The following is a 23,221-nucleotide window of genomic DNA, read 5'->3' as shown; positions in this document are numbered from 1 at the left end:
CCCTGTGCATCGCCAGGTGTGACCCAAAAAGCAAAAAAAGTGTATTCCACATAGTAGGAAACCCTGGGCCATGCCCTATAATTGAACATAGATATTCGCACTGCAAACATGTATGATGAATGGAATTACTCATGACCACAGGCGGTCTTGTTGGCTTTGACTCCTGAGTAAACTTGCTCCAATGTAATGAAAAACATTAGTTCTGAGAGCTTTGGGAGTGCCAGGTCGGGAAGCGGCTCTGTGGAATCTGCAGGGGGCAACTGTGTCAAGAGCAGATCCATTGCCCGGTGTGGTGCCGCTGTCCCAGACACCACTCGCCCGTGACGTCCATGGCTCATGGCTTCTGCCGGAATGACACGCAAGCTCTTCCCTGTGGGAGCCATCGCTGTTTGGGATCCCACACCCTGTCACTTCTGTCCCTTAGTTTTCAGGCAATCGCCAGGTTTCCTTCCCCTCTCTCAGCCCCAAGTGAGAACGAGAGGCTCTGAGCTGGGGAGCAGTGGGCAGTGGCCCTTTCTGGGGTGATGAGGCAGCCCCCTCTACTGCTGCGCCCACAGCCCTTTCCGGCCGTGTCCCTGGTGACAGTCCCCTCCGCGTGCCACCAGGCTGGGCCCTTCCCTCCTGCCCACCTGAAGTCGAGGGACCTAGACTTTGCCATCTGCCCCAGGAAGAAGAGTCCAGGCCACCGGAAAGGTCCACAGGTTCTTTAATGATGTGATGGCTACTTCCCTTCTGAGACCCCAACTGACCAGGACAGCGGCTTCCAGGGGGGCTGTGTGGGGCGAGGGATGGGCAGAGGCCATGCAGTGACTGGGGAGGGCTCGGGAGGGTGTTACATTCTGTTTGGCATGTAAACATTCTCCAGGGTAGAGGCTGGGCAACCCTGCCTCCCTCCCTTCCCCCGTGCTCATCAGGGCTGGTCCCTAGGAGCAGCGAAGACTGAGCAAGTCGGGCCCCTGGGGGGAGCCTGGAAGTGGGGCGTCCGAGGTCCCCTCTCCTGTACTCCCTTAGCCCAAAGAGGGAGGGGAGGCGTGGCTGGGGGTGGGCGTGACACAGGCTGTGGGGAAGTGCTGGAGTGGCAGGTACTGTGATGCTCTCAAAGGGGACCAGGAGGGCCTGGAGGAGGAGGCAGGGGTGCGCTCCAGGGAGAAGAGGCTGCTGCTGGGGCCAGTCACTGGGACCCTGCCTGGGATGGGTGTCAGCCCTTTAGCCCTCCCCCCTCACACCCCCTCCTCGGTGACAGTGACGCAGAGGCCTGAGGTTCATTGGGAGTCCTGGGGTGTCTCTGCTCAGCTCTGGTGCTGTGTGAAGCTGGGGGGCTGGGGGCTGGGGGGCGGGGCTGGGCAGGGGTGAGGCTGGTGGGGGGTGGCCTACATTCACGGTTCGGTTGGTGGTAAGGAACAAACCCAGGGCCTGCCGGTGGTGGGGCGAGCTGATTGTCAGAGCAGCTCTGGGTGGGAAGGCGCCGCCCGCCCGCCTCCAGCCCCTCCGGCAGCCCCGCGGGCAGTAGGGCGCCGAGAAGAGGTGGGATCCAGGAGGAGGCTCTTCTGGGGAGGTTTCCTGAGTGTTCTGGGAGCTTCTGCGTCAACGTGGGGTGTGCCGCCATGGACCCACCCTGCAGTCCTCCTCTGGGCGTGGGGCAAGGAAGCGGCAGCCAGGCCCCTGCTGGCCTGGTCCTCTGGTTCCTGGGGTCTGCTGGGCCTCCCGGCTCCCCCTGGCTGCCTCCTCTGCTCTGGACCCCGGGGAAGGACAGAGGGCCAGGCCGGGGAGCGAAGCAGAGAGGCCGGTCACGGGGGCTCCCGATCAGATGGGTGTGCCTGGCCCCGGAAGGGGTGCGGGTGGGAGGGGAGGGGCTGCAGCCCCCCACACCCCGCGGGAAAGAGACACATCTGGAAGGGGCCTTTCTGCCTGGGGTGGGGCGGGACGGGGAGAGCTGAGGGCCTGGCCCAGCGTGCTCCCCACAGCCAGGACTGGGAGGGGACGCGACCAGCCCCCGTCCCTGAAGCTCACAGGCCAGAGTGGAGGCCAGCAGGAGGCCAGCAGCCATCGCCTCCCTGGCGGCCGAAGGGGTGGCATCCGGAATCGCAGTGGGCAAGACTGAGGTTCGATGGCAAGAAGGGGCTCCTGCTGTGCCAGGGCCCTGAGCACTGAAGGGGGGGGGGCAAAGGACGGGGCGCCACTTGCTTTAAAGCCCCCTCCTGCTGGGGAAGGCACCTGAGGTGCCACTGAGGGGGCAGAGGGGGGCGGCTGCAACCCAGGGGTGGGCCGGGCGCCCCCTTGCCGAGAATCACTTGCGCTGCCTCCCAGCCGGGGGTCGATGGAGCTGACTTGGGGCAGGTCGGAGCTGCCCCCCACACCTGAGTAGATCCTCCACCTCCTCAGCCCCCAGCCCGGCCGCCCAGGAAAGGCCTGAGCCTGGGGAGCCCCTCGGCCTGGGCCCTTCTGAAGAGGGGTGGGGGGCTTTGGCTGGAGGTGCGAGCGGAGTCCCGCGGGGGCGGGCGAGCAGCGGGCATAAGGCTGTGCTGGGAGCGGGCGGGGGCGCGGGGCCGCGCGTCATTACCTGGCCCCGGCCCGGCCCTCGGCGCCCCCCGCCCGGCCTTTGGTAGCTGCGCGCGGGGTCTGCGCCTTCCCTCTGGGTCCGTGCTTGGGGGCCGCGCCGCCGTCGGGCTGCGGCCGGGCCGCGGGGGCCCCCCGCGGCGCGAGACCCCCGGGCCGGGCCTGGTGCGAGGGGGACGGGCTCTCCTTGCGGTGCAGGGACCCGCTCCGCGGGGACGCGCTGGCCGGGCGCGCCGCCGACGCGGGGGGCCGGGGCCCGGCTGGGCCGCGGGCGGGGGGCTGCTTGGGCCGGAGTTCAGCGGCAGCGGCCGGCCCCGAGGGCTTCTGCAGCTGGAGCCTGCGGGCGGCGGCGACCGGGAGAGAGGAGAGCAGAGAAGCAAAAGGAGACGTCGTCAGCGCTCGGCCGGGGGGCTGCGGGCACGCACCGGCGGGTAAACCGAGGCCGGGCCCACCCCCGTCCGGGGCAGGGCTCGCTAGGGGACGGCTGGCTCTGAGTCCGATTCTGCTTTACTCATCTCATGCCCGCGGCGTTCTCCTCTGCCAGTGACCGAGCTGATATGAGTCTGGGGGCGGCTTCTGCCGAAGCTGCAGAGCTCTGGGCTCTGTCTGACGTCAAGCCCCCAACCCCCGCCCCCCCACACTCTGGTGAGGGAAGTTGTGGGCTTGGACCCCACCCGCCTTTCCCAAGAGACTTCGCTGGCCTGGGGGGCGGCTGAGGGTCTTCCTGAATCCCCGGACCTTGGCTCTGGGGAAGGCCCTGCGAGTGGAGGGGGCTTCTAGAGCCCCCTGTCCCCCACCCCCTGGCGGCGTCTCTTACCTGCTGGTGATGGCTGTGTCGGATGCTGGGGTGCCCTGGGGTCTGGGGGCGGCAGGCATGGGCGCCCGGACGCTGACCAGGCGGGGGATCCGGCTCCTGGGCAGCCGGCTCCGGGCGGTGGTGGCCCCGGCGGGCTCAGAGGTGGGCGTGTCCTCCTCGGAGCAGGGCCCCGACAGCGTCTCGGACGCGCGCCGCTGCTCCTCGCTGGAGGAGGAGGACGCCCCCGAGGCCAGCCTCAGCAGCAGCCGGCCCTGCCTCTTCTCCATCACCAGCCGCGCCAGGTCCTGCGGGGCCCGCGCCCTCTTGCCCCACCGCTCCTTTGCCGGCAGTGAGCCCGAGGGCTCGGAGCCCGTGTCCTCTTCGGAGAGCAGCACAGGGATCCGGCTCCTGGGCCGGGCACCGGGCCGGGCCTGCAGGCTGGGGGACGCGGGACCCAGTTTCTCGTCGGGGCCTGGCTCCAGCAGGGGAACCTGGGCGAGCCCGTCAGCAAGGGCTGGGCCGTTGGGCAGTGAGTCCCCGGGCACCTCTGCCAGGGGTCCTGCAGGGGGGCGTGGTGGGGCACAGCGCTCCATCCTCTGCACCCCCTCGGGGCCCGCGGGGGCAAGGCCATTCTGCAGGGGCAGCGAGACCCCCTCCTCCGCAGCACTCTCCCCAGAGCCCGCCTCCGGGCCCAGCTCAGCCCCCGCGCTCAGCTCCTCGGCGCGGGAGCCCTGGCCCCCAGAGGACATGACGTTGAGGTGGCTTTTTTCTGCAATGTGCACGAAGGTCCTCTCGACTTTGGTGAAGGGTGAGGTGGTGACGGCCACCGTCCCTGCACCCGAGGCCCCGGGGCCCGGCGGGGGCGGGGGCAGGGGCGGGGGCTTCTGCTCAGACTTGAGGACCGACGAGAGCGTGCCCGGCTCGGACACGTCCAGCTGGCTGCCTGTGGGCAGGGCCCGCTCGTGCTGAGGAGTCAGGGCGGCCAGGGTGCCCAGGTCAGGGTCGGGGGCCAGGTCGGCAGTGACGGGCGACTTCTTCATGTCGCCAGGGGAGACGAGCACCAGAGTTTTGGAGCCCTCCTCAAGCTCCAGGTCCCCGTCGGCCATGGAGGCCCGGCCCCGAGACTCCTTCTGGTCATCAGCCAGCAGCGTGGACGGGGCCCCCTCCTGGCTGCGGTCGGTGCTCCTCTGGCTCCCCTCGCTGCTGGAACCGCTGTGGGGCCCCAGGGCCTCCCCCAGAGCCACGACCTCCTCCTCCTCCTCCTCCTCCTCCTCCTCCTCTTCTTCCTCTTCCTCCTCGTCTTCCTCATCTTCCTCCTCCTCGTCTTCCTCCTCTTCCTCCTCTTCCTCTTCCTCCTCCTCTTCCTCCTCCTCTGCCTTCTCCTCCTCCTCCTTCTTCCCATTGGCTTGAGGCTGCAGGGGCGCGTGGGCGAGCTGGGGCGCGGGGAGCAGCATGTGCGCCAAGCCCACCCTGCGCCCGCGCAACAGCCGGGCGCGCTCGCGGTAGTCAGACAGGTCCTTCTTGAAGTGCTGGTAAGGGAGGTTCAGGGGCACAGCTCGGGGGGTGCCGTTCACCTCAAACAGGGGCGCCACTGACAGCACCTGCAGGGAGCACACACAGGGACCCACTGAGGTCACCCGCCCTCCTGGCCGGCCACACTCCCCAGCGGGAGCGGGAGTGCCCCGAGGGGCCTCTGGTCTCTGGGGAGCAGTGGGCAGTGGAACCTGGCACTTCGGGGACGCCCAAGACACCACCTGTGCTCCGGATCCCCCGAAATCTCCATCCCTGACGCCGCCCCTCATAGGTCATCTGCATTCAGGACCCCAGAGGCACCCACTAGAGTTTGTGGCTAGAAGGGAATCTCGGCCATGAGACGCCAGGGCCTCATTCCCAGGAAGGACGGTCCCTCCGCTCCAGCACGTCAGGGGACTGAGCACACGCCCGGCCCCTGGCCCCAGGAAAGCCCCCTCTCACCCCAGCACTTCGGGGTCTGTGACCCAAAAGTTTAAAACGCCCTTAAGACAGGGCTGGAGGGGCTGGAGTGATAGAAGGGTGGGTAAGGCTCTTGCCTTGCGTGCAGTCAGACCGGGTTCGATCCCCGGCCTCCCATATGGTCCCCTGAGCCTACAAGGAGTGATCCTGGAGTGTAGAGCCAGGAGTAAGCCCTGAGCACCAGGTGTGGCACCCCACACGCCCAAAGGAAAAGAATAAAAACTACAAGGCTGGAGAGGTAAGACAGGCGGTGGGGGGCTGGTAAGACTCCTCATTTCCAGCCTTGGTACCCCATATGGCCCCCCAAATCCTGCCAGGAGTGGTCCCTGAGCACAGAGTCAGAGTCAGGAGTAAGCACTGAGCACTGTTGAGTGTGCCCTCGAAAATAAGAATACAAGAATTTACTAATACAAGAGTTCGTGGTCTTGTGAGAGCTGTTGCTAGTCCCGGTGCCCCCTCAGCCTCCTTCCTTCCAGACTAGAAAGGCCTGACCTTCTCCTAACCCTCTCTGGTCCCCGGCCCCCCACGCCCTAGGCCCGCTCAGCTTTGCCCCCACACCATTTCCTGCCCCCCCATCTGATCCCCTTTCTCTCTGCTGAGATCCTGCAGAAATCTGCAGAGGCCGCAGCCCCCACAGCGACCCTCACCCTGGCACACGACTGATGCCAGGCGCTGGCCTCTCCCTTGTTTCCTGCAGTGCCCTCTGCTCCCCCTCAGCTCCTGAGATGCCCTGTGCCCCTCACACCTCTGGTCTTTCTTTGGGCCGCATCCTCTGCTTTGAGTCCTCCCACAGCCACGTAACGAGTCCACATTCTTTCTCCGGGAGCCCGCCCGGGACACTCCTTTCCCAAAGTCTCTCTCACAGTCTCCCTGTCCAGGGGCTGGGCAGAGAGCACAGGAGGTGGGGCACTTGCCTTGCAGGGGGCTGAGTCCAGTTCAAATGGCGCCACATATGGTCCACCGAGCACTGCTAGGAAAGAAGCCTGAGCACAGAGCCAGGAGTAAGCCCTGTACAGTGCCGGGAGTGACCCCCCAAGCAAAACAGAAGCCTTTCTGTCCATTCTTGAAGCCAACGTCTCTCCTCTACTGGTTTCCCGAGCCCTTCACTACAGAACCTTCCAGCCTCCGCTCTGCATGCTGGTATTGACATGATTCTCCCAGTAAATGCTGGGCCTGAGACTCTTCGGGGGGCCCCATTCCCTCACTCATTAAATCATTCACTCACTCACTCACTCACTCACTCATTCATTCATTCAAAGTCCATGAGTGTTCAGTGTCCTGGGCACAAGTGAGAGGCTGTGAGTCTCTGGATCAAGACACACACACACACACACACACACACACACACACACACACACGCACATAGGCACACACATACACAGTTCTCCCAGGGAATGTGTGGTCCTCTAGAACCCACACTTTTTTTTTTTAATCGACTCACCATGAGAGATAGAGCATTACAAAATTGCTCATGATTGCATTTTAGTCATACAATGTTGACTCTCCCTCTCTCTCTCTCTCTTTCTCTCTCTCATTTTAGGCATTATGGTTTGTGATACAGATGCTGAGAGGTTATCGTGTATATCCCTTTACCTGCTTTCAACACTCTGTTCTTGTCCAGAGTGATCATTTCCAACTAGTTAGAACCCACCTTCTTAAACCGAGGGCCCACAGCCCCACAGGGGGTCATCTCACTGGAAGTGGGGGCCACAAACAAATTTTTATTTCAAAAGTTTTGGGAACTTGCAATGATCGTGTCATGTGGCCAGGTGTTTCTGGCAGTATCAGTGGGCCACGTCTCGGGAGAAATGGGGTTGTGAGGGTCAGAGCCATAGTACAGCGGGTCGAGAGTTTGCCTTGCACACAGCCGATCCTTGCATCCCATAAGGTCCCCTGAGCACCACCTGAATATTGCCGGTGTGGCCCAACAACAAAAAGGGTGAAAAATAAAAAAGATTTGTTGATGGGACTCAAGGGATAGATGCAGCAGGTAGGCAGTACTTAAATGTGGCAGACCCAAGTTTGATCACTGGCCATCCTTTATGGAATGCCCACCAGGAATAATGACTGAGTGCAGAGCCAGGAGTAACCCCTGAGCACTGCCAGGTATGGCCCCAAAGCCAAAAAGAAAAAAAGAAAGAAAAGGGGAAAAGTGGGGAGGGGGTGTTGTGAGTGGAAAAGGTTCAGAAAGTGTCTATTAGGGAATGAAATGGGAACAGGACACGCCACCCAAGGAGTGTAAACGCTCGTCCCTGAGTCCTCCTCTGAGCCTGCCCCAGGCTGGCAAGGCCCAGCCAACACTGAGAGGGCCGAGACCTCTGCAGACAGGCATTAGCCCGAAGGTCGAGACGGGGAGGCCGGGAGCCCCAAGACTGAGCAGCTCCCTTCCCTGCCACCATCATCTGGGGTGGGGGGGAGCGGTGAGGAGACCAGGCGAGGGCTAGGTGGGTACAGCAGGACCCCAACCAGCCTTGCAGCTCTGCCCCTTCCACACACAGGCAGGCAGCCCCAGCACTGTCGCCCTCCTTCCCTTCAGCAGGCACTGGGCCAAGCGTTAGTGTCCTGTGTACCCGTGCTCTGGGCCCTGCACAGTGGCCACCGTGGAGGCAGGAGGAGCTGGCCCAGGAGCCATGGGTGCCTGGAGGGTTTTTTGGTTTTTTTTTTCACTTTTTTGTTTTGGAGGTGGGGAGTTTGGTTTCCTGTTTGCATTATTTGGGGAGCCACACCCACCGGAGCTCAGAGCTTCCTCCTGATTCTGCACTCAGGGATCACCCCAGGCAGAGCTCAGGGGCCATGAGGTGCTGGGACTGGACCCAGGTCTGCATGCAAGGGCAGCGTCCCACCCGCTGTGCTGTCACTGTCCCATATTCTGGGCTCTGTCAGGCGGCCTTGGTGTGCCTGACCCTAAGGGCAGGGGTGCAGGAGAGGCGCCTGCTCCCTCCCCAGGGTGCAGTGACCTTCTGTGCTTACCCAGCCCCCTGCCGGGCTCAGCTCAGCCCAGTCCCAGGGGGTATTTTGTTTGTTTGGGGACCAGACCTCTGCACTACAGGGGGGAGAGAGGGCCTGACCCCAACACCACTGGCTCTCCTTGACCTTGACCCCCACCCCCACAGCTGCACACAGGCCCAGTCTGAAGGTCAGAGGGAGGGCTGCTGAGTGCCCCAAACCCCACCCCCTTTCCACTGTCCCCCTCAGCAGCACCCCCAGCCCCCTCCCGTCCCTACCCACACTTGAGGGCCCCAGTCAGTGGGGGTGCAGAGACCCGAGGAGAAGAGCCCCTCTGGGACCTATCTCTAGCCTCGCTGCTCCACGGACGTCCCCTTGAAACCTCCCAGCAGCAGCCCTCTGTCCCCACACAGGGGGAGCAGGACCCTAGGAAGGCGGCTGCTCCCCCAGCCCCATCCATGCAGGTCACACCCATGTGACCATCAAGGCTGAGTCCCCGTGCGGGGGGTGTGGGTATGTGTGAGCATGTGGGAGTCTGTGTGTTAGTCCATGTATGTAAATAAACGCAGCTGTAGTGCATCTGTCTCTTAACCCTCCCCTCCTGCCTCGGGAGACCCCTCCACTTCCCCTCTCCCTCCTCGCCCTCCTGCACCCCTACCTGCCCAATCCATACCTTCGCTGAGGTCCCCGTATCAGCCCTTCCCGGCAGCCAGGCCACAGCTCAGCCCCCGTCACCCCCAGAGAGCCTCACCTCTGCCTTACTTCTCACCCCAGTCCAAACGTGGCTTCAACACACGGATCCGTAGACAAACGAGTAGACAAGTCCTCCCTCGCCCCTGTACACATTCTCCAGCCCAAGCTGGTAACTTGGGTTCAGGCCACAGAGACCAGAGTCCAGCCCTAACCCTCCGGGTGAAAGGAGGCTGTCGGCAGGGCGAGGGGGCCCCCAAACCTCCTGGGGTCTCTGCCGCGCTTCCCATTGGCCGGCCTGGTCTTAGCTGCCCAAGCTGTGGTGAGGGTGGGGCTGGCTCCACTGACCTAGAACTTGCCACCACCCCCACTTCTCAACGCCCGAGTCAGCGGAGAGTGGCCGGGGCTCCCCGCACCTGGCCTGGGGTGTCTGGGGGTGTCTGGCCGGAAGAAAGCAGGCGAGGCGCGGGTTCCTGGAAGGCGTCTTTAATCAGGATTTGGTAGTACACAAGCTCTCCGGATTGTCTGCATGAACATACAGGGACTTAAGAAGGCACAAGATCCCTCGCACAGCGACGCAAGACGGCGGGGCACCCCCCCCCCAGCCCCCGCGCGCATGACCGTGGGCGCGTGCCCGTGTCCCACCCAGTGGCGCCGCGCGCATGCGCGTGTGTCGGTTTCAAGTGTTGGATTTGTACAGTACTCGCTGTCTGGGCCAGGGCTCGTGCATGCCCACCCAGGCCCGCGCCCCAGCGCCGACGCTGCTATGTACACTGAGGACGCACCCCGGAGAGAGAAGAGAAAAGGGGGGAAGCGTCCCCTCTTAATGTGTGTGTGTGTGTACATGTGTGCATATGTGTGTGTATGTGTATGTGTGTGTGTGTGTGTGCGTGTGTGTGTGTGTGTGTGTATGTGTGTTGAGTTTTTCTTGCATGCTTACGGCCAGCTCGGGGATAGTGCAAGCTTATAATACAGTATTATTGCAGTACAAAAAAAAAGGGGTGGTGGTGACTATGATAGGAGGGGGATTTGGGAATAAACCAGCAAGGATTTGGGACCCCCTTCCCATTCCTGGATGCCTGCCTCTCCATGACTGAGGAAACTTCAGTCCAGCCAGGAAGGAGGAAGGGGGCCCCGGGAGGTGGAGGGGGGGCAGGGAGGGGCAGGAGGTGAGGGGCTCAGCTGCGCCCGGGCAGAGCCCCCTTTATCCCACGGGTCCCACCTCTCAGAAGGCAGGGTCCAAGCCCCCCTTCTCGCTCAATACTGTCAGCTCTATCGGGCCCGAACCCGCATGCCCCCGCCCCACGAAACGGGAGAGGTCGACGGAGCAAGTGCAAAGGAAGCAGATGTTGGTCCCTGAGTTTTATTTGAGGGGGTAGGGAGGGAGAAGAACTGGAGGTGGGGGGCATGTTTGGGGATTCCCCAGGGCCCTCAGGGGTGCAGTGGGGGTGGGGCATGGGCCAAAATGGTGTTTTTTTGGGTAGCTCTGAGAGACTGAGCCTCAGAGCTAGGCCTCCCCTTAATTCTGGGCTCTTTGGCATCCAATTGCAAGGCCAATTATTTGGGGGGGGGGGGATGAGCAGCCCTGTGGGCGGTGAGGTAACAGGAATGGAATAGGGGGGTGGGTGGGGGATGGGACTGGAGTCGGGGAAATTGACCAGCTACCCCCTCCCAGCCCTTGGTCAGCACCCCGGGGCCTGGAAGCGCAAGAGGGCAGCCCCCCGCCACTCCAGTTTCTGCCCTTGCCCGGGACGCGGCGGGCCGGCAGGGGCCGCGGGGCGGGGAGCCCCCTGAGCCCCTCACTGTAGCAGCAAGCGGCGGGGTGGGTGTCACCGTGGTCGAGTAGCAGCTAGTTACAAAGACGGAACGTACATTCGTGGTGCGCTGGCGCCTGTGCGGGGCTGGGGAGGGCAGGGTGGAGTGAAGAGTCGGGGGTCTGGAGTCCCGGGACAGTTAGAAATCTGCCAGAGGAACCCCGAAACGCGGTCCTTGTGCTTGCCCGCGCCAGGGGTCCGCGTGGAGGATGGTGAGCGCGCAGCTAGGGCGGGCGGGAGGGTTCGGGGGAGTTAGACGTGGCAAATACACCCCAGTGCGCCCCTCCAGTGTGGGGAGGTGGGGAGCCCGGACGGAGAGGTCTAAAAGGGTTCTCAGAGGTGGGGACCGGGGGGCCGGGCTCAGGGGCACCCAGGGAAGCCGGCTGGGTGGTGTGGAGACCCACTGCGGGTATGGGGCCTCTGGCTGGGGGCCTCTCTCCCTTAGGGAGAAGGATGCTTTAAAATTTCCAAAATTCTACCAGTCCCAGGGGCACCTGGCCCTAGTGGGAATGAAACAAATTTTGGGGGCACGCCCCCAACATAAGGAGGGTGATTGGTGATTACCCCGTGTTTCCAAGGATGACCCTTGGGGGTGGGGAGATCTGTGCCCTTTGGGGGGGGTCTCAGTGGCATACAGGGCGGGGTGGGTGGTGTTCAGACCCCCCCTCGGGGGTTGGGGGGCCCGCTCTGCTTCTGTCCTAGGCACCAGATGGGCCCAGAGCAGAGGATTCATATTGCGTTCTTGGGGCTCCTGCACCCCCCCGAGCATGGCCCCCTCCCTGGCCACCCCACAAAGCTGCATGGACACCCCCTCTCCTGCCCACTTCCCACCTCACTGCCTGGGAAGACAGCTCCTGCTCCCCGCAGGGAAACTGGGCCCTCAGCAGGGAAGGGGGGAGGAAGGGCCAAAGGGGGCACTGAGACCCTCACAGAGGGCCTGCTCCTCCCCTTGGTCAGAGAAGCAGCGTGGCTCAGAGGGGCCTGCCCACCCCAGCTCCCATCCCTCCGAGGACGGGGCTTCGGGGGCAAACCGGATATACAAGGGGAGAGGGCTGGCCCTGGCGGGAAGAGAACGGGGTGGTTATTGCTGTGACCCGAGCTGCCTGGAGTGGGGGGTGGGGGCCGTGCCTTCTGAGGGGCTTGCAGGGTATCTGCCATGGGTCCTCCAGAGAAAGCACCAGGCCTCCAGCGAGGCCCTACTCACACCACTCACCCCCACACACGTCTGGTGCACTCACACCACCATGCGCCTCCCACCCCATTCACATCCCTGCTGCTCCCAGCCACCTCCTCCGAGAAGCCCACTCCACTCGGGCCGAGAGTGGGCGCTGGGACCTGGCACTGGCAGAGGCTGCACGCTCACTTCTGGGCCTCGACCTGAAAGCTGGTTTTGTTGGGACTCACACAGTGATTCTCTGACTTGAAAAAGTTGCTTTAGAAAAATAAGAGGCCAATGACTATAACTATTATTATCATTTTAAATGGGAGATTTCACATCAAAATCAGAAGTGGCAAGAATTGGCTGAGCGGGGACCATCGGGGGAGGGTCGCTTGGGTACTAATCCTGGCCCCTGTGCAGTCCCCGCCTGCCACCACTTGGGTCTCATGTGTGAGTTGGTGACGTCCCTCGGGCTCTGCTCAGGGCCCGCCAAGGGCTGCTTTCTGCCCTGGGGGGCTGTTGTAAAGACCCTCCCAGGGCCACTGAAGCCAGGAGCCAAGCACTGGCCTCTTCCCTCGTCCTCTGCCTGCCCAACTCTGAACTGCCGTGGGGCTGAGAGACTAGGGGACTCCCGTTCCTAGAGGGCATGAGGGGCACAAACAAGAGCCAGGCCCAGACGCAGCCATGGAGGCAAACGCTCCACAGCGTCATCACAGGCCGCGACAGGTGCAGAGCACCCGTCTGGGCTCCAGTCCCGCAGCCCAAAGCAGCACATACAGAAATCAAACTAGCCAGCACTGGTGGGGAGACCCCTGTCCCCAGGACGTCCGCTATTCTGATGGTGAAGTGCAGGTGGTCCCGGGGTCTCTCAGAGGCCACTGCAAGGGTGAAATCAGTTCACTGGGTGGAGAGCTGAGGTCACCGCCTGCAGCCTGCGAAGGATGGGGGTGGGGGTGAGGGATCCTTCAGTGACAGCAATCAAGGGGCACCCACAGCATGTGCGCGTGAGCATCAAGTACGAAAACACCAAAAGGCCGGCACAGAGTCGGCCTCCACTCAGAGCTGGCCTCTCCCCAAGCAGAGCTGCGTTTCCGGAAGCATCCTGGCCTCCCAAAAGTTCCCGACCACCTTCCCGGTCAGGCCTGGCACCCAGACACGGGCTGCAGGGGCAGAACAAAGCATCCCCTGAAGAGAAGCCCAGTATCAAGAGCGCCTCCTGGCAGTGCAGTCTATGAGACGCCCCCGCCTAGGAGGGCAGGCCGGAGAGTCCCGAAGGACAGACGCTCTGAGTCAAGGCTCACTAACCCACACCCTCCCCTGCAGGCTGCAGCGTGGGAAACGTGTGTTTGTGTGTGTATGTCCACATGTCTGTGTGTGTGAGTGAGTGTCCTATGTGAGAGCACTGTGTATGTCTACTTGAAAATGTGTGCGAGGGAGTGCGTCTGTGCGTACGAGGATGCCTGTGTATATGCAGATGAGTATGTATATGTATGTCTATGTGAGTGCCCGGGTATATATGTGTGTATGAGTGCGTGTGTGTATGTATGTATGGGTTTATGAGAGTGTGTGTATAGTATGTATGCATAAAGGATACATACTATGCATATGTATACACTCAGGATACTGAGTGTATTGTGTATGTATGTATGCATACAAGTGTGTATATATGTATGAGTACGTCTGTGTATGAGTGTGTCTGTGTGTTATGTGTGAGTGTATATGTGTGTGTCTGCATGTGTGTCTCTGTGTATATGTCTGAGTGCCTGTGTGTGAATGTGTGCATGTCTCTGTGTGAATTTGTGTGTGTGTGTGTTTCTGTGTAAATCCAGCCACCTTCATAATGCACCCAAAGCTCTGGAACTACATGTTAAATGTTAAGGGGGTCTGAAGCTCGTGCCACCATCTTTGAAAAGTCACAAGGCACTTGGGGGGTCTTTGAGTACCTCAGAGTTCTGGTCAATTTGTGAGGTGACAGGTAGGGAACCCTCTGGAAGGAGATGCCAGACAACGGAGCCCCCCCCGCCCCCCCCCCCGAGAGCCCGGCCCTGCCCCGTGGGAGCGGGGCTGGGGATAGGTCCTTTCTTATCACCTGGGGAGGGAGATGGTCTAAGGGCGCTGGGCGGCAGGCGGGGGCAGTGCCAGAAGGGGGGCTGCGGTTCACCCCTCCCCTTTGTGCTTTGTGTGTCCATCCTGTCTTGAAGGACTACCCTGACCCCTCAGCACTTCCTGTCAAGGTGGGGTGCAGAACACCCCAGAAAGCCGGGAGGGCGGCAGAGCAGCGCGGCTGGGTGGAGCGGCTTCTCACTGCGCTGTGGCGGGCGCTCTGGGCCACAGGGGGGCCAGGAGGGTTGCTCAGCCCTGCTGCAATCCCCATGGGAGAGGCTGCCGGGTCCAGGGCACTGCCCACGCCTCCAGCCACACACAGCCCGGGAGGGGAGAGAGGAGCGGCAGGGAGAGAGGGACGTGAGCATCTTCCACTCCTCTCAGACTCACTTCCCAAGGGGCCGCAGCGCCGGGCAGCTGCCACACACACGGGGGTGGTCAATGCACCCCTGGGATCTGGAGCTGCACGGCCCGACCCGTGCCCATGTCACCCCACCATGGTCATGTACACACCCTTCCATAACCACTGGGCCAGGTCTCCATGCACACTCATGGGCACACATGGGCACACACATGCACACACAGACACACACACATATGGACATGCACACAGGCACACACACAGAGACACAGGCACACAAAAACACACAGGTGCACACGTGGACACAGACATGCACACAGAGACGCAGGCACACACAGGTGCACACAGAAGCATACAGGCACACATGGACACACACAGGCAGACATAGGCACACACATGACAAACATAGGTACACACAGACACACAGGCACGCACAGGACATCCACACACATACAGACAGAAGTTAAACAAACTTACCCATGGACACTCAAACAAGCATCTAACGATGCACAGGCACATATGGACACACGCAGACACATGGACATATACTGGCACATGCGGACACATCAGCTCACGCAGAAACACCAGTCACACAGGCACGCACATTCACACAGACACAAACAGACACACACACATAGACACACAGACAGGCACGCATAGACACACAGACACACACTGACACAGAGGCACGCACAGACACAGAGGTACACACAGATACACACAGACACACATACAGAAACCCAGAGACTCTCAGAGATACATACAGATACACAGACACACACTGACACACAGACACACAGATGCACAGGCACGCGCAAACCCCGACACACGGCTGTCTCTGGACAGTCCAGGGCAGGCCGTCCTCAGGCACGGCCCTTGCTGGCACCCTTTTCCCAGGCCGCCCGTGACAGAGGGGGGCTGAGATAGCTGGGTGGGGGAACCCTGCTTTGACACCAGAAGCATCCGCCCCCACCCAGCTCCCACTCTGCTCTGTCTTCCCTACGGCCCCCCTAGACTGACGGACGGACGAACAGAAGGGGCTCTGGGGGCTGCTCTTCGGGCGCCCCCGCCCCCACCACTGCTTCCCAGCAGCACCCTGAGCTCCGGGCCCCACTGCCCTCCTGGGCGACCAAGGCCACCGAGACAAGGAACTCTGTCCCCTGGGGCAGTGAGGCCCGGGCTCATTGCCAGCGACCCCCATCCCCGGCCCCGCCCCACGCCCACACCGGCCTGGCCCTGCCAGAGGATGACAGATTAAACCGGATTAACCCCAAGCCCGGTCAGTCTCCCCCCACCCTGGCTCCCTGGACTCTGCCCCACCGCTGGCTCCCGTCCCTGAAGCTGGCCCCCTCCCTGCACCATGGGCAGGCTCCGCAGAGGAGCCCGGGGTGGGGGGGGCTGGGTGCCTTACAGTACCTCGGGCCTGTTCTGGGGGGCTGTATTGCACGGGGGGGGGTAATGGGCCTGTGAGGGGTGATTATTGCGTCCTGGGGGGGGGGACCTCGGCTCTGCCTGAGCCCCGCCCCCGGGGGTCCCCGCCTAGGTCTTGTGGGTGAAGCGGGCCCACACCTGCTGCAGCTGGGACCGGGAGATGCGGAGCACCGAGGGCACGAGTCTGTGGTTGCCGGCCGCCAGGGGCGCGTGGCGCCGGTGGGGCGCCCGCACGGGGCTGCTCTCGGCCGAGCGGCTGCGCTGAATGAGGGAACCGGAGGAGGAGCCCGCGGAGCCGCCAACGCCGGGGTGAGGGTAATGCTCGGTCTCCAGCGTGGAGGAGGAGAACACGGAGGACGCCAGTCGTCGCAGGGGGCTGTACCGCGGGAGGGAGTGCCCCGAGAGTCTGTCCTCCTCCGACTGAAAGAGACCAAGAGAGTGGAGGGAAAAGAGGCGTCAGGCACAGACTCCACAGCTCCGCTCACAGCCCCCCACGGCGCCGGCGTCCTGGGGCGGGCAGCCCAGCAGGGTGGGGGTGCAGGCCAGCCCCTGACCTGTCTCAGCTTTGCGCCGCCCTGCTCCTCCCTCCTCCTCCTCCTCCTCCTCCTCCTCCTGTTCCCTCGACACCGCGCCATCCCAGTCTCCTGGGAGACCTTGGCCACTCACCTCCTTTGGGAAGCCTTCCTGGCTTAACCCAACCCAACCCAACTTAGAACTCTGGGCAGGGGTAGGGGGCCCTGGCCCACAGGATCCCTGGACCGCGCTGGCAGAGGGGGCCTGTCTGCTGGAGGGGGCGCTCCGTGCCTCCCCTGCCTCTGTCCTGGCGCACACGCCCCTCTGTTCCGCCCCCCTGCCCCCAAGGCCGGGCCAGAGCCAATGGCACCCCAAGGGCAGACTCCAAAGTAGACTGGAGTCCCACTGCCCACCTGCCGGTGCCATCAAGCAGGTCACTTTATAGCTCCATGCCTGACCTCACCATCTGCAAAATGGGGGTCCGGTGCCCCCATCCCCGCGGAGGGTCATCACAGGTCAGACCCTGCCCCCCGCAAAGGGGCAGAGAGATGCCAGGTGGCTCAGTTGCAGGAAGAATGAGGACGGGGCTGGGCCCCAGGCAAGGAGGACCCTTGGCGGGGGCGGGGGGGTCACCCTTGCTAGGTGCGCCCTGATCTTCCAAGGAGGTGATGTCCTGGTAGCAGACGCTCTGGCCCCTCGCTGCCATGGCAAGGGAGGAAGACCAGGGGCCCCGGGAGAGAAAAGGCAAAGTGGGTCTGGGTGGGCTTGGCAGGTGCGGGTGGGAGTGAGGGGATGGGCCCCTCCTGCAGCCAGTGCCAACACTCTGCTGTTGGTGGGGTGCTGGGCACTGTGGCGGGGAGGGAGGAGAGGCTGCCCGCACCCTGCCAGCCTCTCTAGCCGAGTGCGGGCGCTGTGCTGGGAAGCAGAGTAGCGCCTGGCCATCTCCTGAGGGGGCAGGGGCGGGGGGAGATGGACAGTGAAGGCTCCGTAGCCCCTCCCCTGCCTCATCTGGGTGCCCAGGAGATGTGTGTGCCACTGCCCGGTCCAAACATCCTCGGGGATTTGAGGAGCGCTGACCCCCGTGTTATCGGCCAGACAGACCGGCTGCGGAGGGCAAACATCCCTCCCCCAAATCACACACGGCTGCCACGTGTCCGCCGCCCAGATCCTCCCTCGCCGCAGGGCAAAAAAAAAAGGCAAAAGGCGGCGGAAAGTCCACTTTAAGTCGAGAGGGTTGTGTCCAGCATTCAAGCCCCCCCATAGACGCTGGAGAATGGCGCCTGCCCCACCCCAGCGCCCCCGAGACAGGCGAATGTGGCCAACTAGCGGTGCAGACGTGGGGGTGCACAGCTGGGAGCCAGGCTGGCCAGAACTCCCTAACGGGGCCAGTCAGCCTCCCCCACTGCCCCCCCAATAGACGGCAACGCCAGGCACAGCGGGGGGCCCACTGCCCACAGCAACATGCTCACGGGCCCACCTTCAGGCACCCGTCTAGCAGACACACACATGCCGGTGACCACAACACACAGGCGGACGCCCATGGGCATGCACACGCGGCTCTGAGCTTCTGTCCTCCCCGGCCCGGCTCTGTTACTCCTGTGACTGAACATACGAGGCCCAGGTGAAGTGCCAGCCTCGTGCCCAGCCCCTAACTCCTGCTTCCTCCACCACTGACCAGCTGGAGGCCAAAGCCCTGGTTCCTCCAAGCCAACACATGCTCGCCTTTAAAATGGGAACGGGGGCTGGAAAGGCAGTACAGGGGCGGGGGGCTGAGGCATGTGCCCTGCACATAGCTCATCCTGGCACCGCCCCCCCCAGCATCACTGGGGGAGGCCCTGGAGGTCCTGCCCAGTGCCCGGCTGGCCTTGATGATCTTCTAAACTGCAGGGTCCATGCAGCACCAGCCAACCGGCAGAGAATCCGCAGGAGGAACTCCTGGGGCACCTGGGCACTGCTTGGCAGGCCCCCAAAGTGGAATAAAACAAAATGCCAGAGGAGGGGTGCATGGTGACGGCGCTGTTGTGGGGAGCACACACACGTCAAACTCTAGTGCCCTCACTGCCGCATCCCTGAGATTATGGCGGGGAGCACTCTCCACCTCACTCCGCTGGGCCGAGTGCCCGCGACCTGCCACATCCTGCACGGGCACACGCTCCCAGCTGCTGCAGCACGCACAGGGGCGCCTGCTGCAGAAACGCACTCGATGTCCTGGTGGGCGACCGGCTCCACCTGCTTTTTCTGCATCAGGACTGAGGCCCCTCCCCCACACCTGACACCCTGGTCATCACAGGCACTTCCTTGTTCTCTGAGGCTGGCAGGACCCTCCCACGCCCTCACCAGGACCCCAACTCAGGGCCAAGGCACCAAAGCACCTGTTCCCCACAAGTCTCTCCTCCCCCCATGGCCAGACAGCGAGGCAGCGCCCCCCCCCTTTTGGACTGGACTGTGACTATGTGACAGAATGAGTGAGTGACTATGTGAGTGACTGAGTGTGTGAGCAACTGACTGACTGTACATCAGGGCACCTGAAAGGAAAGAATTTTCACGATGACCCCAAATGGCCTGTGGCATCAGGGAGGGACAGAGAGCTCCAGTCCGGGTCTGGCTCTCCTGGTTTTAGTTTTCGGGCTGATTTTACAGTCTCTTCTTTTGTGTTTGGTTTGGTGGGGGGGGCACAAGAAGCAGGTGCTCGGGGGCTCTCCCCACACTGTGCTTGTGCTCGAGAGGTGGTGGGGTCACTCCTGGTGCCACTCAGAGGACCATGCAGTGCCTGGAGTAAAACTGGCGCTTTCTGTGTACAAAACATCCAAACCAGCCCTTGAGGCCTCTCCCTGGCCCGGGGCTGATTTATTTGCTCAGCTCCACAAGGCCACCTGCTCCTGCCCTCTCCTGGCGTGTCTCAGGGGCCCTGGTCCTGGCACAGAGCTGCTGCTCAGTATGCAATGACTAGGTGTGACTGACCATGTGACAAAGTGAATGACTGATTTACTGAGTGTGTGACTGAATGAGTGACTGACTGACTAACTTAGTGAATGTGTGACTGACTACGCGTGAGTCACTGAGTGACTGCGTGTGTGAGTGACTGAGTATGTGACTGACTTACTGAGTGTGTGACTGACTTACTGAGTGACTGGACTGAGTAGATGACTGAATGAGTGACTGACATTGAATGTGTGACTGAGTACGTGACTGAATGAGTAAGTGACTGAGTGTGTGAGTGAGTGAATGGCTGAGTGACTTAGTGCATATACGAGTGAATAACTGAGTGTGTGTGTGAGTGACTGACTTCCTGAGTGCACGAGTGAGGGAGTGACTGAGTACGGGAGCGCGTGAGTGAACGAGCGGTCAGGGAGCTTGGAGCAGACCCATTTCCTCTCTCACCCATCCACCACTGATCCTAGTGCCGACTCATCCAGGTCAGCTGCCCAGCCAAGTTAGTCCACACCCTGCCACCTCTGAACCTCCAACTCCCACCAGCCAGGTCCTCTCTGGGTGGGGACTCACGGTGCCCACGTTCCAACCCCCCACTTTTTCAACGTCCAGAGCAAGGCACGAACCTCTCAGTTTCTTCCCAAGTTCCTCTTCTCTGGGAGCAGGGACGGGACCTGAGTATTGCGGCCCAGCACTGCCCCCAGGCTGGCCTCCCACTGGGCTCTGCACCGCCCTGCACCCTGGCATCTCCCAAAACCCTCAGTGTGGAAGGACTGGGCGGAACGCGGCACAGCCCCGGAACCCCCAGCACGACCTCCTCGGCTCTCCTCAGCCCCTGGTGGAGGATGTCACACGAACCGTTCAGCACTCAGGGCAACTGCTGGCAATCCACTTCCTAGGTCAGAGGTGAGCCTGTCCCCACAGAAAGCAGGCCATCACCACCATCCACCTTGGCTCCGGGAGTCCCCTCCCACACGAAGCCGGGCCCCACCATCTGCCCTGTCCCCTCCCCAGGAGGCAGCCTCCCTGCTCCGACCCATCCTTCTCGGCCCTTCTCCAGGCTTCTTGGAGCCCCCAGAGGAGATTGTGTGGCCCCCCTCACCCGTCCTGAGTGATGTCATCTACACCCGTGGCTCTAGGACCCCCCGAGTCTGTACCTCACAGTTAGCCCACAGGGCCTGGAAGGTCGCCGTGTCCGGGTCCACGCTCTCCTTAAGCCCACTCAGCATGGCGCCGCCATCCGCCAAGCCCACCCTGTCTCCCTCACAGCCCATGTGGCCCTTCCCGGTTGGTGCCTCTGGACCCCCCCCTTGCCCCCTGCCCTGTGCCCACAGCCCCAGGACCTTCCCGGTGGTGCTGGCCTGTGCAGCTCCTGCTTTGGTGTCCTGTAAGCAGCCTCAGGGCTCTCTCAGGGGTGACAATGTGACTGAGTCACACCAAGTTTCTTTATCCATGGTTTTCTCTTTTTCGGGGGGCTAGGGGGTGGGCACACCTGGCAGTGCTCAGGGCTTACTCCTGACTCTGTGCTCAGGGTTCTCTGCCAGCAGGGCTCCAAAGATGTTATGAAGTGCAAGAGACTGAACTGGGGCGGCTGCGTGCAAGGCCAGCGTGTAACCCGCTGACCGCTCTGGCCCTGTTGTGTCGCTGTTTGAAGCCTCTTGACCTACCTGGCGGCCTCCCTTCCGGCACCTTCTGACCACTGCCCCTGCCCCCGCCCCGCCTTTGTCCTAGAGGATGGTTGATGTGAAGTGGTCTCCTGATCACCTGGCTCGCTCCCCCCCAAGTCCAGGACCGCACTCCTAATTTGGAAGGTCCTTTCTCCGGGAAGCCTTGTCCCTCACCGCCCCTTCCGGGCATGGGTGGCGGACCCTCACCCCTGCCTGCTTCCATCACAGCCCAACAGCTCCTGGGGAGCACCCGGCCGACATGCCGGGACCTGTGGGCCCTCCTGGGGTGGGGTACGGGGGTCCAGCCCGGCCTTACCTGTCTCTGTGGGCCCGTGGGATCTGACTCTCTCCGCCGAGGGCGCGGTCCCGAGTGCAGGGGCGAGTGGGAAGGGCTGCCTGGCGTGGGGGGCTGTGATGTCTCTGACCGGCCGTCGGCCTGGCTCAGCTGGGGGTGCGGGGACAGGGGCGGCACCTGCCGCGTGTCCTCCTCGGCCAGGGTCTGCATGCCGCGTCCCCGGGGCCGGACAGAAGGCTCCGTCCCTGGCCGCCGCCGCTCCTCACCCTCCTCGGGCAGCGGCCGCAGTTCCTCGGGCTCCTCGTCCGTGGTGCCCGACGTGCTGGGCTCGGCCCCCGGGGGGAAGTCCTTGAGCTCCGTCTCCTTGTCGATGATGACCCACTCCTTGCTGTCGAAGTCCTCCTCCTCGGCCAGGGGCACCGAGCGGAAGGCGTTGCTCAGGGCCTCCTGCTCCACGGAGGCAGACACGTCCATGCGGCCGCTGGCCTGGCGGTCGGCGTGGCCCGTGTCCACCGACAGCATCTGCGCGGGCTGTGATGAGCAGGCCTGGCGGGAGGGCGAGCCGGGCAGATCCATGCGTGACCTGCAAAGTCACCCACTGGGACTCAGTGCCCGGCCTCGCCGCGTCCCCAGGACCCCAGGCAGGGGGCGGTGGCACGAGATGCCCTGAGCCTCTTGACAGCCACAACCTGCTCCCTCGGAACCAGACCCAGGAACTTCCGGACGGTCTGTCACCCTCCAGCTTCACTCCACCCAGTACAGGCCTCACTGATCCACAGCTCATTCACTAATTCACTCTCATCCACTCATTCATTCACTCATTCGTACATTTATTCACCCACTCATACATTCACTCACTTATTCATACATTCATTCACTCATTTTTTCATACCTTCGTTTATTCACTCATTCATGTTCATTTACTCACTCTCACTCACACACTAAGTCAACACCGTTTTGAGTGGTACCAAGCTCCAGGAATAGAAGCATGAGGAAGATCAGGAGTAAAATGTGGCTCGTGTGTCCGGGGATCACTCCTCTGGATCCCCCCCCAGAGACACCAAGCCTTCCTGAAGTCAATGCTAAGCTTGTCCTGCTGGGGTTAAGCCCTCAGGGGCTCCACCCTGCTGGCACCAGGACACCCCCTCCGGCCCGGCGCCTGTGTGTGGAGATGGTTCTGGCCTCCTTCGCTGCTCCCCAACAAGCTCCGGAGGAATCCCCAGCCGTGAGGACAAAGTCCACCTTCCTCAGTTGGGCAGTGCAGACCCCTGGGCTCAGGGGTCTAAGCCCCCACGCCCCCCTCCCCGCTGCAGTCAGACCCATCCAGCTGCACTGACCGTTCCCCCCATGGCTGCGAGCTCAGCCTGCCCTCACAGCCCGTCGCCTGGAGCGTGTGCTTCTCCGGGGTCCCTTCTGCCCTGCAGGCCTGTGTTTACGTACCTGCCTCCGCCAGCAGGGCTGGGTCCCGGTGGACTCTCCACCCCTGGGGAACTCACCCACTCGGAGACTCGGGCTTGTTATTATCGTAAACCCATGCTGAGACTCTCATTGCTTCCAGGGCTCCTCGACGGGGCAGGGGGCGCGGAGGGAAACAGGAGGGGGCTGACACCCTTATGGAGACGCTTTCAGTTGTAGGGTGGGTGGATGCAACACAAGGAAGACTCGCCCTTTCCCTAAATCCCGGTGCCCTGCCCCTCCCCAAGTTTTGCTGTGCACATCCCTACTCAAACCAGGGCTGACTTTCCCTGTCCCCCTGCGCCCCCCCCATCATTGGGCTGTAAGGGGAGGGGGCATATCAGAGCTCGTGGCCGGGGGAGCTGGGCGGGCGTCACGGGACGATGCATGCCATATTCTCCTGTTGATGGGCTTCCAGAGAACATCCTGTCCCCACAGCTCACATGCACAGGGTGTTTGTGACCCTGAGTTTGACCCCTGGGACTGCCCAGGTCCTCAAGATTAGCCTTGGG

General features: G+C 62.5%; 1 protein-coding gene across 2 annotated transcripts in view; it reads right to left on the bottom strand.

Annotated features, from left to right (window-relative positions):
- Nucleotides 1-689: 689 nt before the first annotated feature.
- Nucleotides 690-23,221, bottom strand: part of TTBK1 (tau tubulin kinase 1) — a 40,584-nt gene continuing 18,052 nt past the window's right edge. For both annotated transcript variants that reach the window (XM_055136628.1, XM_055136630.1), the window contains exons 13-15: nt 21,276-21,837; nt 3,374-4,953; nt 690-2,893 (exon numbers count right to left, since the gene is read on the bottom strand). In XM_055136628.1, the coding sequence (XP_054992603.1) occupies nt 2,557-2,893; nt 3,374-4,953; nt 21,276-21,837 (2,479 nt within the window). In that variant the 3' untranslated portion in view covers nt 690-2,556. The remainder of the gene's footprint in view (nt 2,894-3,373; nt 4,954-21,275; nt 21,838-23,221) is intronic.

This window comes from Sorex araneus, chromosome 4, assembly GCF_027595985.1.
Source record: "Sorex araneus isolate mSorAra2 chromosome 4, mSorAra2.pri, whole genome shotgun sequence".
Lineage (NCBI taxonomy): Eukaryota > Metazoa > Chordata > Mammalia > Eulipotyphla > Soricidae > Sorex > Sorex araneus.
The sequence above is the reverse complement of the archived record's forward strand: the minus strand, read 5'-3'. Positions and strand labels throughout refer to the sequence as shown.